Here is a 13,218-nt window from a genome sequence, read left to right on the forward strand (position 1 = left end):
TTATATAGCGACAGGTTAAGCGCGTAGAAGATCCTGGGCAGTCGTCCAACTGTTTCGACGCCAGCCCTGTACTCCAAGTATGAGGAGTTGGGGTGTTGGCGCTGGGGAGAAGGGATTTCGGAGGGCTACTGGGCGCTGAAAGAGAGAGTGCTGCAGATTGTCATAGGTTGAGGGGCAGCTGGGGCCGGACAGGTCAGACCCTACGCGAAGTAGGTGCAGGCGAGCTGGGATGAGAAGGGTGTTTTTTTTATTTATTTCATACTGCAGATCATGTTACAGATTCAAGCAGGACAAATACATATTCGATAACACAGATACACAGGCAACAAGTAAAATAAAAATAAAAACAAAAATAAAAAGGCATGCAGGATGACTATGCGCTTACATTTTATCGTGTCAGAGAATTCCACACACTTATGGCACGCGGGAAAAAGGAAAATTTAAAAATGTCAGTTCTAGCAAAGTACGGGGTAAGTGAACCGGGATGAAGGCGACGTGTGATGCGTATAGCTAAAAAAAATGGCTGAGGCTTAACTTGGTTAAGCCTGGAGAATGCGAAGCATCATCGTGTCGCGTAATTTGGAGGCGCACAACCACAGCGACGGCGCGAGGTGGGCCCCCGTTTCTCCACTGTCGTGACGTCATCGTGTCACGTGGTGTGACGTCATGTATCACGTGATTTGGAGGCGCACAACCACAGCGACGGCGCGAGGTGGGCCCCCGTTTCTCCACTGTCGTGACGTCATCGTGTCACGTGGTGTGACGTGATGTATCACGTGATTTGGAGGCGCACAACCACAGCGACGGCGCGAAGTGGGCCCCCGTTTCTCCACTGTCGTGACGTCATCATGTCATGTGGTGTGACGTCATGTATCACGTGATTTGGAGGCGCACAACCACAGCGACGGCGCGAGGTGGGCCCCCGTTTCTCTACTGTCATGACGTCATCGTGTCACGTGGTGTGACGTCATGTATCACGTGATTTGGAGGCGCATAACCACGGTGAAGGGCTGAAGTGGTAGCTAAAGTAGTATGCTTCGCATAAAATGATAAATAGGGTGCAGGATCAAGCGCCAGTTTGTTATTTATGAGCAAGGAAAGAAATTCTCGTCGAATATTTTTTCTTCTTGCCTCAAGAGGTTGGATACGGTTACATATCATTAGTTCAGACGGAGAATCAAAAGGTGAAAATTTAATATAAATAAATCTTATGGCTTTTCTTTGGATTCTTTCAATTTTCTTAATATTGGTATTAGCATAAGGATCCCACACCACGCATGCATATTCGAGCTTAGGCCTGATTAGTGAGTTAAACCCGAGAAGTTTAACCTGAGGGGAGGCTTTGGAAAGTTTATTTCTTAAAAAACATAGTTTGTGAAAGGCGTATGAACAGATATTTTCCGCATGTGAATTTCAGGGCAGATTGTTAGTTAATGTTACACCCAGGTATTTAAAAGTGGAAACTTCCTGTAGTGGTGTTTGTTCGAGATGATACCTGTGGTCAAAAATATTTTTTTTACGTGTCACGCGAAAGAAGTTTGTTTTTTTCTTTGTTTAATGCCATGTCCCATTTCTGGCACCTTGCAAGGATGTTGGTGTTTAGGTCAATCTGGTGATTAGAACATGTAATATCTCGGTACAGCAAGCAATCATACGCAAACAACCGAATATCTACGATGTGAAGCTGGTCGAAATGTAAACGCTTTTGACGTGTTCTTTCAAACGTCTTCATTTATTCCTTTTTGCAGTGTGCGTCTCAACGAGCGCAGGCGACCAGGCGCACCGGACAACAAGAAACTGGCATATTTAATCGACCTGAAGACTATTTTTGTCGGTGCGTGCATTTTTCCTATCAGTTGACGCAAGTGTTCTCATAGGCGCAAAATAAGCGGTACAAAAATCAAGGTCGGCGCAGGACATAACTTTCTGCTGTTAAGTAAGTTTCCTGTCCTAATAAAACTTATATAACAGCCTCTGAGACGTTGGAGGTACCTGGTAAAAGAATGCACGTTCTCTCCTTAGCGATGTGCATTTTAGAAGGCCCAGAGTAGAGGCTGCTACGCCTTGGCTTCATGTATGGCGAGAATCGGATCAGGAACGACTGCCGCTTATCGAGGCAACACTGTATGGCAACAAAGGCTTGCGTGGGACGCCGATTCTAATAGTACTAGATCACAGCGATAACAGGGATAACGGCGCTTAAACATACTCCAGTTTTAACTACGCCTGCCTTAGTATTCCGAATGAAATGTTTCTTTCAGTCCGAGCGATATTAAAAAAAAGTCATAACACCGCAAGAACACTATCTACAGGGTCTGTTCTGAAAGTAGTAGGACTGGTTTTTTCCTGGGCGAACGGGCGGACGAGAGGCGGTCTGCGCGTGCAGGATCGTTGAAGGAGGATATTGGGAATGCTGGGAAAAATCGGCAGTCGGCTCTCGGCCGTTGAAGAGAGCAGGTCGCTTGTACTGTCAACCCCTGTCGAAACGTCTCGTCACGCAGAATCATAGAGCGTTTACTGGATCTGCGATGCGCGATAATATTTTGTGTAAATCTTGGTAAAATGGGCAAAGAGACTCACAACATGATTAAGGAGGCCTACGGTGACGCTACGCTCAAGGGGAAACATCACGGATCGGTAGAGGCGGTTCAGCAGGCCGTGACGAGGGAGCTAAATAGCATTCCGGTCCAGGCGTTCCTGGAGGCGTACGAAAACTGGGAAACTCATTGGCAGCAGCGTGTAGGTGCGGAAGGGTGCTACTTTGAAAAATTCTAATCGTTTGTACTATTCTCTTGAGTAAATTTTATACAAAAAAATTAGTCCTACTACTTTCAGAACAGACCCTGTATATCTTAGTGTTTTTCTCTCCTTTCCTCTCAACGAATTCGGCAACAATGGTGTTAGCAACTTCAATTAGTAATACAGCAAGTAAACTTTTTATGTTTTCATTTGCCGCTGGTCGCTTTAGAGTCGACTGAAAATTTGCGTAGTTTATCGTGGAAGAAATAAATTGTACCTGCGCCTGGCTGAAGGAGCAGCTGCTCATCGTAACAGCGCAAAGTGTAGCGGAATCGGGATCGTTTCAACGTAAAGCGTTCTTCTAAAATCGTGCAAAGTGACCTGGATAGGCGTGGCGACCTCATGTGTCCCGTGGCGGCCCTTGCTCGCGCGCAGTGGACCTGGTGACGGGCATGACGCTGGCCCAAGTGCCGCACGACTCCAAGATCGACTGGCTGGAGCTCAATGAGACGGGCCAGAAGCTACTCTTCCGCGATAGGCGCCAGAGAGTAAGTCCTCAATGGCTGATTGCAGCCGGATGATACTACACCCGGCAGATGAAACGCTCGTAACAGCGTCAGGACTGGACATTGTGAGCAAGACGGACGCATAACGAGGCGTTTCCTTGCAGTAGAACGCTGTGTCTGCATCAACTGGATCGTTTCTGAGAAAACTGCCGAGGCGGCGACAGTTGCATGAAAGAAAAATTGCCCCTTCTGCTTAACTGCAGCCTTGCGATCTCTGGAGAAACTAGCCCTGCTATTCGAAAGCGAGCTGCATTCCTAAGCCAAAATTCACCGTGATCGGAAGGTTGAACTCGCGGTTATCGCTAGACTAGGACAGTCGCTGTAAAGGAATAGAGCATTTGCGTCTTGCCGGTATTCCTTCTCTACAACTGTCGAATAAACCCTCGAACTATGCCTTCGGAGACTCGAAATGGAGCCTCGGGGTTGTAGCATTACCCTACGCCCTTCGTTTATTAAGCTGTCTGTTAGCGAGCAAAAAAAAAAAAAATGACGGGCGATTTAGCGTGGTTAGACCAAATGCGAATTAGGTGCGCTCGCACTTATGTTTTCACTTCGTTTTCGCTTTCGGCTCGAGGCTCGGTTTAAGAGGGCAAGGCGATAGCGGCGTGTTCAGGATCCATTGCGCACGAATGGAAGTTGATAAAGATGACATCATCCAAAGCACAACGCGAGAGACTGGCGGGATGTTCGGCTGCGGTGATGACGTAGTGGCCTAATACAGTAACCAGCGAAGCCGATCTGTTCGCTCCGCCGAATATGATTTTGTTTCGTGGAGATAGTTAACAGGACGTTTAGTTCCCACCTGCGAACAGCGGTCATTGTGTGCGACGTAGGTGAAAAGCCACCAACTTCTTATCTAGCCTGCAACAATTAATCCTGGTCTTCATAGTTCGTTATCGTTTGTATTGTTCACTCGTGATTTGATCGCCCACAATTTACGTTTCCTGAAATTTGTCGCTGCGTTATCCGGGCGCAACGCTTCTTCTCTGTTCAGTTGGCGCTTGAAGTTGAGCAGTGCATAGGGGTCGCCATCGGAAGAGTCCGCTGTCACATTTGTTGAGAAAGTACCTATACTTGGCGATGAATCAAGCAGCAGTGGTCGGCGCATGGCCATGGAATAGCAAGGCATTCACAGGCCCATGCCGACGACCAGCTGTATCAGTCACATGCGTCGATACAGGAAGCTCACACTTGAAGAGCGCCCAGCCCCGAAAACGTAATCGTAACGCGTACGTGCACAGAGGCAATGTCACGCGTAAAACGTTCATGTTCTTACAACCGCATGTGGCTCTTAAATGGTTAAGGCGTTTGGTAACGCTTTTGTCCTCCTGACCCTTCGGTGTCTCGAAAAGGCGTCCACGGTTCGTTGTGCAAGTTGTGGCCATCGGAATGCCGTAGAACACTGCGACCAGGCGGCTTGAAATTATCCGTGCTTTCCTTATATGCCTTCCTGTAAAGTGAGCTTTACTCTCTACGCTTCGATCTTGTTTATTCTAATCCGCCGTTGTGTAATAGCCTGCATTTATAACTTAATCCTGCTCCGAACAATGACTCATACCCAAATTTTCAGGCTCTCTCAAGGTTTTTACGTAAGAAATGGATAGTAGGAGTATCCTTGGTGCACAGGATAAGAAAAAATTGGCAGTGTTCTAGCTCTATAAACCTGGAGGATTGCGAAAGCAACGAGGAGAGAGAGAGAGAGAGGCGGTGGAGAGCGCGCGGCAGCGGCGGCGGCTCCGGCACGCTAGCTATGCGCCGCTACTGCGCATGCGCAACTGGCGAGCGCGGCGGCGGCACCTCTGAGTCATCCACGCAGCGACGGCGGCGACGCGCCAGCTGTGCGCCTTGTGACGTCACTGCTCCTCGCACATGCGCAGTAGGGCCTTTCCTCGGCTCCGCGAAATGGCTCGGCGACTAGCGTAGTGTTACTTTCGCAACAACAAAAAAAAATTATCTTGCAACCCCAGGGAAGTGGAAGGATCTTGCATGGATACTCTTATTGCGCATTATAAGGCAATGTTTGTGCCGTAGGCGAGCGCACCCTGAGTCTGGCAGTGAAGTCATTTAACGCAGGGTTATTTCGTGAGTATTTAAAAGCGTGTCTTCATGGAATTTCCTCTTTCTATTCCAGCTAAGCCTGTTCGACATTGCGACCCAAGACAAAGTGACGCTTCTCAACAACTGCACGTTCGTTCAGGTCGGTGCTGCTGCAAGCAAACGCTGTTGTGCCTCCCGGGCAAGCCCCTATACCACAACTTGTCAAGGCCGACTTGTCGGCCAAGATGATTCTGAGCACGTTTTTAGCGTATTACTCAATCTCCTGGTAAGGAAAAACAGTCCGAAATTTTTTTCGTTGTAAAAGAGGCGTTGAACGCAAAAGTAAGTGGAGCTAATTTCTGTGCTCTTATTATTTCCTTCTCGCACGACGCGACGCTCGGCGGCGATATGAAAGCTTACAGGGAACAGATATCTGATATGAGATTTAAAAAAAAAGAGGCCAAACGAAATGATAGAAAGCACCTGAATGGAAACGAGAGGTTAGTGCACGTTGAGCTCTGAGCAGTCATCAAGAGCGGCAGCGCAAGCCAAAAGACAGTGCCGCCCTCTTTTACTGCGAAAAAGCCCGGCAATGTGCACTGCTTACTCACAGAGGTGCTGCCCGAGCTACAGCTACTGCGAGATCGTCACATTTCAGGATATTTACTTACCCAATATGTAGGCAGGGAAGAATATGGAGTAACACACTATTAAAACCTTAACGATGAAGTCATCATCATCATCATCTTCTTCATATCTCGTTTTTTTTCTCTCTCTCTCTCAACCACCCACGAGCACGCGCTCAATTCTGCCGGTCCAAAGCTCATGAACAACAAGATGTCTTGCTATTTTTTTTATTCCTTTATCGCAGTAGAATCGCTGCAAGCATCGCAGCCACGTGATGTCGAAGCCTTTCGTTAACAAAGTCGCTCTTTCAGTCTGGAGTCAGATGTGAGACCCGAAACTTATCCAATGATAAAAAAAAAAGCTTGGTTCATACTTCGAGATAATTCGAAGCAACATTGACGTAGTACGTGCCAGCTGTACCATAGCTGCAGATACTTAGCGTCGCGCGTCACGTATTACTTGCGCGAGAAGAATTCACGAAATAGTCAGGTTGCAAATTATAGTAATTTAGCTGTAAAGTAAATGCTTCTTAATTACCTGCTGCTGCTGTTTCGTCTCTGCAAACCTGGTGGCTGGTGAGCTAAAGCGCGCCTGTCGCAAGTGCATACCGGGCGACCGTGTGTGCACGCACTGAACACGCGATTGTTTCGCAGTGGGTGCCTGACAGCGACGTGGTGGTGGCGCAAAGCCGCAGCGTGCTCTATGTCTGGTACAACGTGGACGCCCCAGAGAGGACCACCAACATCCCCATCAAGGTATGTGGCTGCAGTGTGCTCTCTGGCGATCGGGAAGGCTGTTTCTACGGCAACTTGAGTAAGCCATAAGCTCATATGCGACCTCAACCCAAACGGCGCACTTACGGTCGCTCATTTTTTCTAAACGGTCCACTTGCGTGGCAATATGGCGCCGATTAGAAAAGATAGATTTTGCAGGTTATCTCTGAAGAAAGAATAAAACCAAAATCCAAAGGGAAGGGGGTATGTGCCTAACAAGGCGTCTTTCTCACGAAGCGACATGAATCCACGCTCATGCTCCAAAAATCTTTTAAAACGTCCCTTTCTTGTGCCTTTTAAGGGGGACGTCGTGGACATCGAACGTGAAGATGGCAAGACTGAAGTCATCGTCAACGAGGGTCTCACAACAGTCGGCTACCCACTCAAAGAAGGCCTTATCGAATTCGGCACAGCGATCACCGACGGCGACTTTGGACGGTAAGATCAAGGATGCGGCTATTCAAACCTATTGCCAGATTACCAGAGTATCACAATAGCTTTTGTAAGAGGCTCTGAAACACTTTCTGTGGAGAGCACATAAACTCGCTTAATCACTATGTGGTCATAAATACCTGAGCCAAATCATACGCTTCTACACGCAGCAGAGAACCCACTATTGTGCGCAAAATTTGGCGAGCTCTTTCCGGCCACTTTTTCTCTCTCGCGCCTTCTTTCGTTCCATTCTACTGCGTATGTCGCTTAAGAGATGGCTATTAGTTATATTCTTTCAGACTTCTACCATGGCTGCGGCCAATCAGCCGCGTCGCTCAGGCGGGTCAGGAAGCTCCGGCCTCCGGGGAATTCCCGCGCGCATCGGCAGCCGGCGGTGGGGCTGCCGATGGAGAGGGAAAGACGCGAAAACGCTGAAATTCAACATCTGACTACAAATCACTCAGCCTCTAACAAACGCATTAAAAAAAATTCTTGCTGGGGGATATTCCCGAAGCGGCGTCCTCTAACATTCCAGGCTTACTGCGACTTTATTGACAGTGACTTTTAGAGCCCCTTTAAGCGGTGTTTTTTTCCCGAGGGAATAAAAGGGGTTGGCTAAATTAATAAGTGTTTGCTCGTCCCTTAGCCTGCTTCAGGCAACAGAGACTTGCAATGAACTTTCTTTTTACATATTTAAAAGACTTTGGTCATCTCGACAAGCTCTAAAATCACTTGCACGTTACCTTCATGCATTCTTCATGAAGTGAACTTCGTCAGTCCATTTGTCGGACTATGCACTCCATCATTCCATAGGTTACATCAATACTCGCCATTGCATCCTTAGTACCCATTTCATGGCCGCATTTTATCTTCGTTTTTTTTTTTGCTTTTACCTTTTCCACGCTGCTGTCCTTCTGTCTTTATCTCCCAAATTCCCCTCCCTACGCAGAGTAGCATGCCAGCGATGTTGAAACGCCGTCTAAATTCTCTGTATTTCATTAAAGGGCAACTGAAGCGGTTTTAGAATTCCACGATTTTAAGGTTGCCGAATGTCCGAAATGTGCAGGTAAAGCCTGCGAAATTGTTTTGCTCTAGCATATGAAATGGTGGCGTAATAGCCGATTAAAGTCGTCGTCGGCGTTCAGGCTTCTCTGAAGTGCACAGCGACAGGCAGAGGCCCCGATAATGACGTCACGTATGACGGCACTACGTTTCCAGCGAAGAAAGGGTTATTTCATGGAAGAAAACCGACGCCATGGAAGGTGAAGCTCACAATGCGTTGTTTGGCGCCATCTGACGACGCACAGCAGCATGCAGGTGTAAGCAGCGGACATCTGAAGTTTCGGCGATAATGACGTCACTGCCGAGTTTCCTCGCACTCCTTCAGCGTAGTGAGGAGAAGCCTGAACATCGTCGCGGTTTTAATTGACGATTATGTCACCATTTTAAATCCTAGTGCAAAAATACATTGCATGGTCTATCTAGAAGCCTGATAGATTTGAATTCTTGAATAACCTCGAATTCTCAAAAAACTGCTTCAGCTTCCCTTTAAAGAGTCTCTCTCTCTCTCTCTAACGAAGTCCAGAAAAGGCCTATGATGGAGTCCCTGTCTCCCAGCAGCGATGGACACTGCGCTGTCTAGCACGACACTCGTTAATGCCAGGTGCCGGATTCTGCTTAGTTAGTCTGCCTAGGCAGATCCCCAGCAGGCGATGGATGTCCACTTCGGCTTCTCGGGAAATGCAGACAGGACCCCCTAAGGCATTTTCGCGTTACATTGACGCGTTCATATCCAAGCGGACCGTATTGTGCGGCCGGTGGGTGCGCGTGTCGCCGAGTCGAAGAGTGCGCCGACATCGGTGCCCACGTGCGCAGCGCGGTGGCCTACCTGGAGAGCCTGGAGCTGACCGAGGAGACGGAGACCATGTGGCGCACGCTGGGACAGATGGCACTCGAGGAACGCCTGGTGGCCGTGGCCGAGCGCTCGTACGCTGCCCTCGGCGACCTGGCTCGGGCGCGTTTCCTGGCGCACGTCATGCGCCTACAGGAGGACGCCGCGAGGGCCACGGTACGTGCCGGCTTCTCGACACACTCGCGCATGTGCCACTGTCCCCCCCTCTCATCTCTCGTTGCTTGCCAGGGTCAGGACGGCAACGACCACTACGAGGTGAGGGCGCGAATGGCCATGCTGGAGAAACAGTTCAAGCTCGCCGAGAACATCTACCTCGAGCAGGTACAGCCCCGCCGGTGCACTTCGTGAGTCTGCGCCGAGGTGGCGACAAAGGAAATATGTTTTTGGCCAAGTACTTCGATGTACTAAAGCTTGTCGTAATGGCACTGGGTACGTACTTTTACTAATATCAGCTACGCAGTCGAGTAAGTGCGTGAGAAAAGTGTGCCAGCTCTTCAGCGAAGTGAAATTTAACACGATCACGAGTGCTATGGGCGGCAGCAGACTGCGCTCCAAGTGCACATCTGACTAAAGTTTCATTCAAAGACGACAGATTGTCACAAGCGTTAGCGTGAGCTTTCTTCCGACACGTGGAATATTTGTGAGCGAATTATGCTTAGTCTTTCAGCTGTGAAGCTAGGCTCGTGGAAGTGAAAACGCGTGCAGATCGCACTGCGAATAACCGTCAAGCCTGGTGATGGTTCCCGCTCTGATAAAATGTCTTCGAGCCTCGCTGATAGGGCAACCTGTGTCTCTTTTTGTCTCTTTTTATCCCCATCGGCGTGACTTCAACAGAACAAGGTTGAAGAGGCAATGGAGATGTACAAAAATATGCACAAGTGGGACGATATGATCCAGCTTGCTGAATCGAGAGTAAGACAACGTTTTCGTTACCCCGGAGACGCGTCTGGCTGCAAATTTTAATGACTGATTCCCGTGCCCTGCTTCATTTCAGAGCTACCACAATGTCGAGAAGCTGCGCGAGGACTATTTCGAGTGGCTCCTCAACAACGGCATGGAAGGGAGAGCGGCTGAGGTAAGCGCGTTGTTACGCTTTCGTTCGATATTTACGAACATGTTGATTTTGATGGAAACAAATGGACATACCGTCAGTAGATCCGTACAAAAGGCGCCCTCGCATGGTTAGATTTTCGTGGGAAAATGTTACCACTTTTCGTGTAACCCATTGTTGTTCCTCTGTCCGTCGAAGAAGGGCAAACAAATTGGCTATGTCACCGACAGTTATCACCGAACCGAATAAATGAAACGAAGAGACCAGTGAAAAGTCTACCCTACGCTTGTCTGTAAATCATAATTTTAGAACATTAAAGAATTGACGCTTGTTGGGCCACACTTGAGCCGTCCTCCAAGACGGGGCTGCTCGATACATAACGTATACGAGTCCTTCCTAGCTATCAGTAATTCATACGTATCGGTGTCTCTACACGATGTAACCGCCCGGGCTACGCTTCAAAACAAGCTTTTGTTGAATTAAGCGAACAAACCTTATATGCCCACATTCTGTGTCGTTTAAAAGATGCCCAAGTACAGGATTTTTGGACACCAACTTTAATTGTGAGGCAACTGTAGAATATTCTGAGCTACTGTTGTGAAAATATTGAAGGTAATGGTCCATGCGTAGCAAAATCTTTCTTTCAAAGTTTGTCCATCGCTCGCATGGACTAGTTAAGAATGTCATGGAAAACCAATGGGGAACGCTTTTAACAATGGCAAAACGTTAATATAAAAAAGTGCAAGCCTGCCGAGGGGAGATCTGCAGATATATTGATTAATAACGTTCGGTTTAAAATGCGCATTCTGGGTATGACGATGCACAACGCATTGCGAGACATTTATCACAGCTGGAAAGTGCATAGTATCGCTGTAAGGAAACAGGAACAGAATTTTTTTCTCTTCCTTGATTTTGTTGTTCAGGGTGACAGAGAAAAAAAAAAAAACTTCTAGAGACTTCATGCCTTGTGCGTTTTTGCTTTCCCGAACTGCGACTGTATGGACAGATGTTTTATGTTGATAACGTATTGTTTATTTTACACATAGACAAGAACATGCAGCATTGTTCTGACCATTGTCTCCGCGTCCCTAATCACCACTAAACAGACGCTGTGGAGGACGCCTTTTCAGAATTACACGTAGACAGCGATCACCATAGCGGAATAGAAATCGGTATTTTATTACTATAGGAAGAATTGTGAAGTCAAGAAAAAAAAAAGGAAAACGAAATCTGGCAAAATTCAGCGCGACGCCTAAGGTTTCTTTCTTTTCTTTTAAGTCTGCATTTTCTGGACAAAATACCTTTGTTCATTTCAGTTAGAACTTGCTTCATTTCATTCTGTGCCACGTTTTATAATTTGTTATCAAAATGCTTCTTTCCTCTGTGCATTGATTACTTCGCAGTTCCTCTTTACCAGCTTTGCCAATTCGAGGTAGGCAGCACACAGCTCAGAAGTAGCGACTTTAATTCACCCATAGCTGAGTACATTCAGCTTTGCCAATAAAACACACAAAAAAAGCCGAAATCCTTAATGAAAAGTCACAGACAAAACGGAAGGCATTATTTATAGCCTAAGGGATGAACACAAGCCCCCATGTGGTCACAGGCAGTCTGAGAGAATGCACACCACTGACACGTATACGACGAACGAGGCACTATGTCTCGCAGCTCAGGGAGAGGGAGGGCGACGCGGAGGAGGCGGTCTCCCTGTACCTCAAGTCGGGGCTGCCGGCCAAGGCCGCCCTGGTGCTGCGCTCGGTGCCGGGCCTGGTGCAGCAGCGGCACCTGGCAGAGCGCGTCATCGCGGCGCTCACCCAGTCCGAGCTGTACGAGCACGCCGGCGGACTGCACGAGCTGCTCGGCGAGCACGCCAAGGCTCTGCAGTGCTATCGCGCGGGACACCACTACGCCAAAGGTGCGTGGCTGCCGGCATGATTGGGGGAGGGGGGAGGGGGGAACGACCGCCAAAATTATGGTTGCTGTCACCAGTGAACCTTAATTTCCGATACATCGGTACCTGAGGCAGCAATACATAGAAACTCTGAACCCTGTGCAACGCTCAATAGGAGATATTCAAAATTCCGCAAGTGCGCTTTCTCACATAACTATGTTGCCCCAAACAAGATGGCCGACTTCGCTATAAAGGAACTACGTTGGCTACAGGACAGGTGCTAAAGGCGTGGATAGAATGTAAGAAACGTGTTTTGGAAGAATCAAACAAAAAAGCAGTCTTTCTTGCTTTGTTTCAGCTGGAAACGCACGGTCAGCCATCTTGTTTGGGACAACATTGTTATGCGGGAAAGCGCACTTGCGGAATTTTGAATATCCCCTATTGGATTTCATACGCGTGGTTTAGGCGCGTATTATAGGACGCGAAAAGTTTCCTTTAAAACGCTTACAGCGCTGCCCTTCATTATCAACTTCATACGCGCTTCTAAGTTATCTGGGCAGGGCGACCAGTGAGACAGAACTGGCGACCCACTTGCGTAGCTTGATATAGAACGGCCTCATTCCAGCGCCCTTGGTCGCAATTTGTATCTCTGCAGCGACAATTAAGCTTCGTTGGTGACCGCAGTGTTTAGACGCGTGCTTTGGTTATTTTTGTATATTTATTTATTTTACAAGAACCATACCTTCAGGGAAATTATTCGCACCCCTTTCGTTCTTCACGCACTGGTTTTGTGACCGATGCATAATTTAGAAAACTTAAGTTTCGGGGGATATTCATTGTGGTACAAGCCTTACACTTGACTCGGCGGGGTCATGCTTGCTTAGGCGGCGGCGTGGACTGCTAGGAAAGTCAGCGTGCTCAAGTCAGCATCAGGTAAATTGCATGCAGTCCATTATTATTAAATTGAATTGAATTCATTTCTCCAGAACAACTGGAAGGATTTCCAGGCAAAAACCTGCTTTCGCAGCTTGACTGGGCCCGGAAAACCGTCAGATAGCAGTGGCTTCGACATATAAGGTGGTGCAAATAAACATAAGAAAGATACAGCAAAAGGAGAACAAAAGTACACGCTATGGAATGCAAACAATTAAATACACTTAATAAATACAATTGTGTGGATAAAACAATAG

The 13,218-nt window shown here is 47.8% G+C and overlaps 1 protein-coding gene across 1 annotated transcript in view; it reads left to right on the top strand.

Annotated features, from left to right (window-relative positions):
• Positions 1 to 13,218, top strand: part of Oseg2 (intraflagellar transport protein Oseg2) — a 64,840-nt gene that overhangs the window by 21,321 nt on the left and 30,301 nt on the right. Inside the window, exons 13-22 of the mRNA XM_089577301.1 lie at positions 1,749 to 1,834; positions 3,175 to 3,287; positions 5,437 to 5,502; positions 6,623 to 6,724; positions 7,044 to 7,180; positions 9,050 to 9,242; positions 9,315 to 9,407; positions 9,921 to 9,998; positions 10,081 to 10,161; positions 11,806 to 12,052. Of these exons, the coding sequence (XP_089433427.1) occupies positions 1,749 to 1,834; positions 3,175 to 3,287; positions 5,437 to 5,502; positions 6,623 to 6,724; positions 7,044 to 7,180; positions 9,050 to 9,242; positions 9,315 to 9,407; positions 9,921 to 9,998; positions 10,081 to 10,161; positions 11,806 to 12,052 (1,196 nt within the window). The remainder of the gene's footprint in view (positions 1 to 1,748; positions 1,835 to 3,174; positions 3,288 to 5,436; positions 5,503 to 6,622; positions 6,725 to 7,043; positions 7,181 to 9,049; positions 9,243 to 9,314; positions 9,408 to 9,920; positions 9,999 to 10,080; positions 10,162 to 11,805; positions 12,053 to 13,218) is intronic.

This window comes from Amblyomma mixtum, chromosome 3 (assembly GCF_055824585.1).
Source record: "Amblyomma mixtum isolate Tamu chromosome 3, ASM5582458v1, whole genome shotgun sequence".
Lineage (NCBI taxonomy): Eukaryota > Metazoa > Arthropoda > Arachnida > Ixodida > Ixodidae > Amblyomma > Amblyomma mixtum.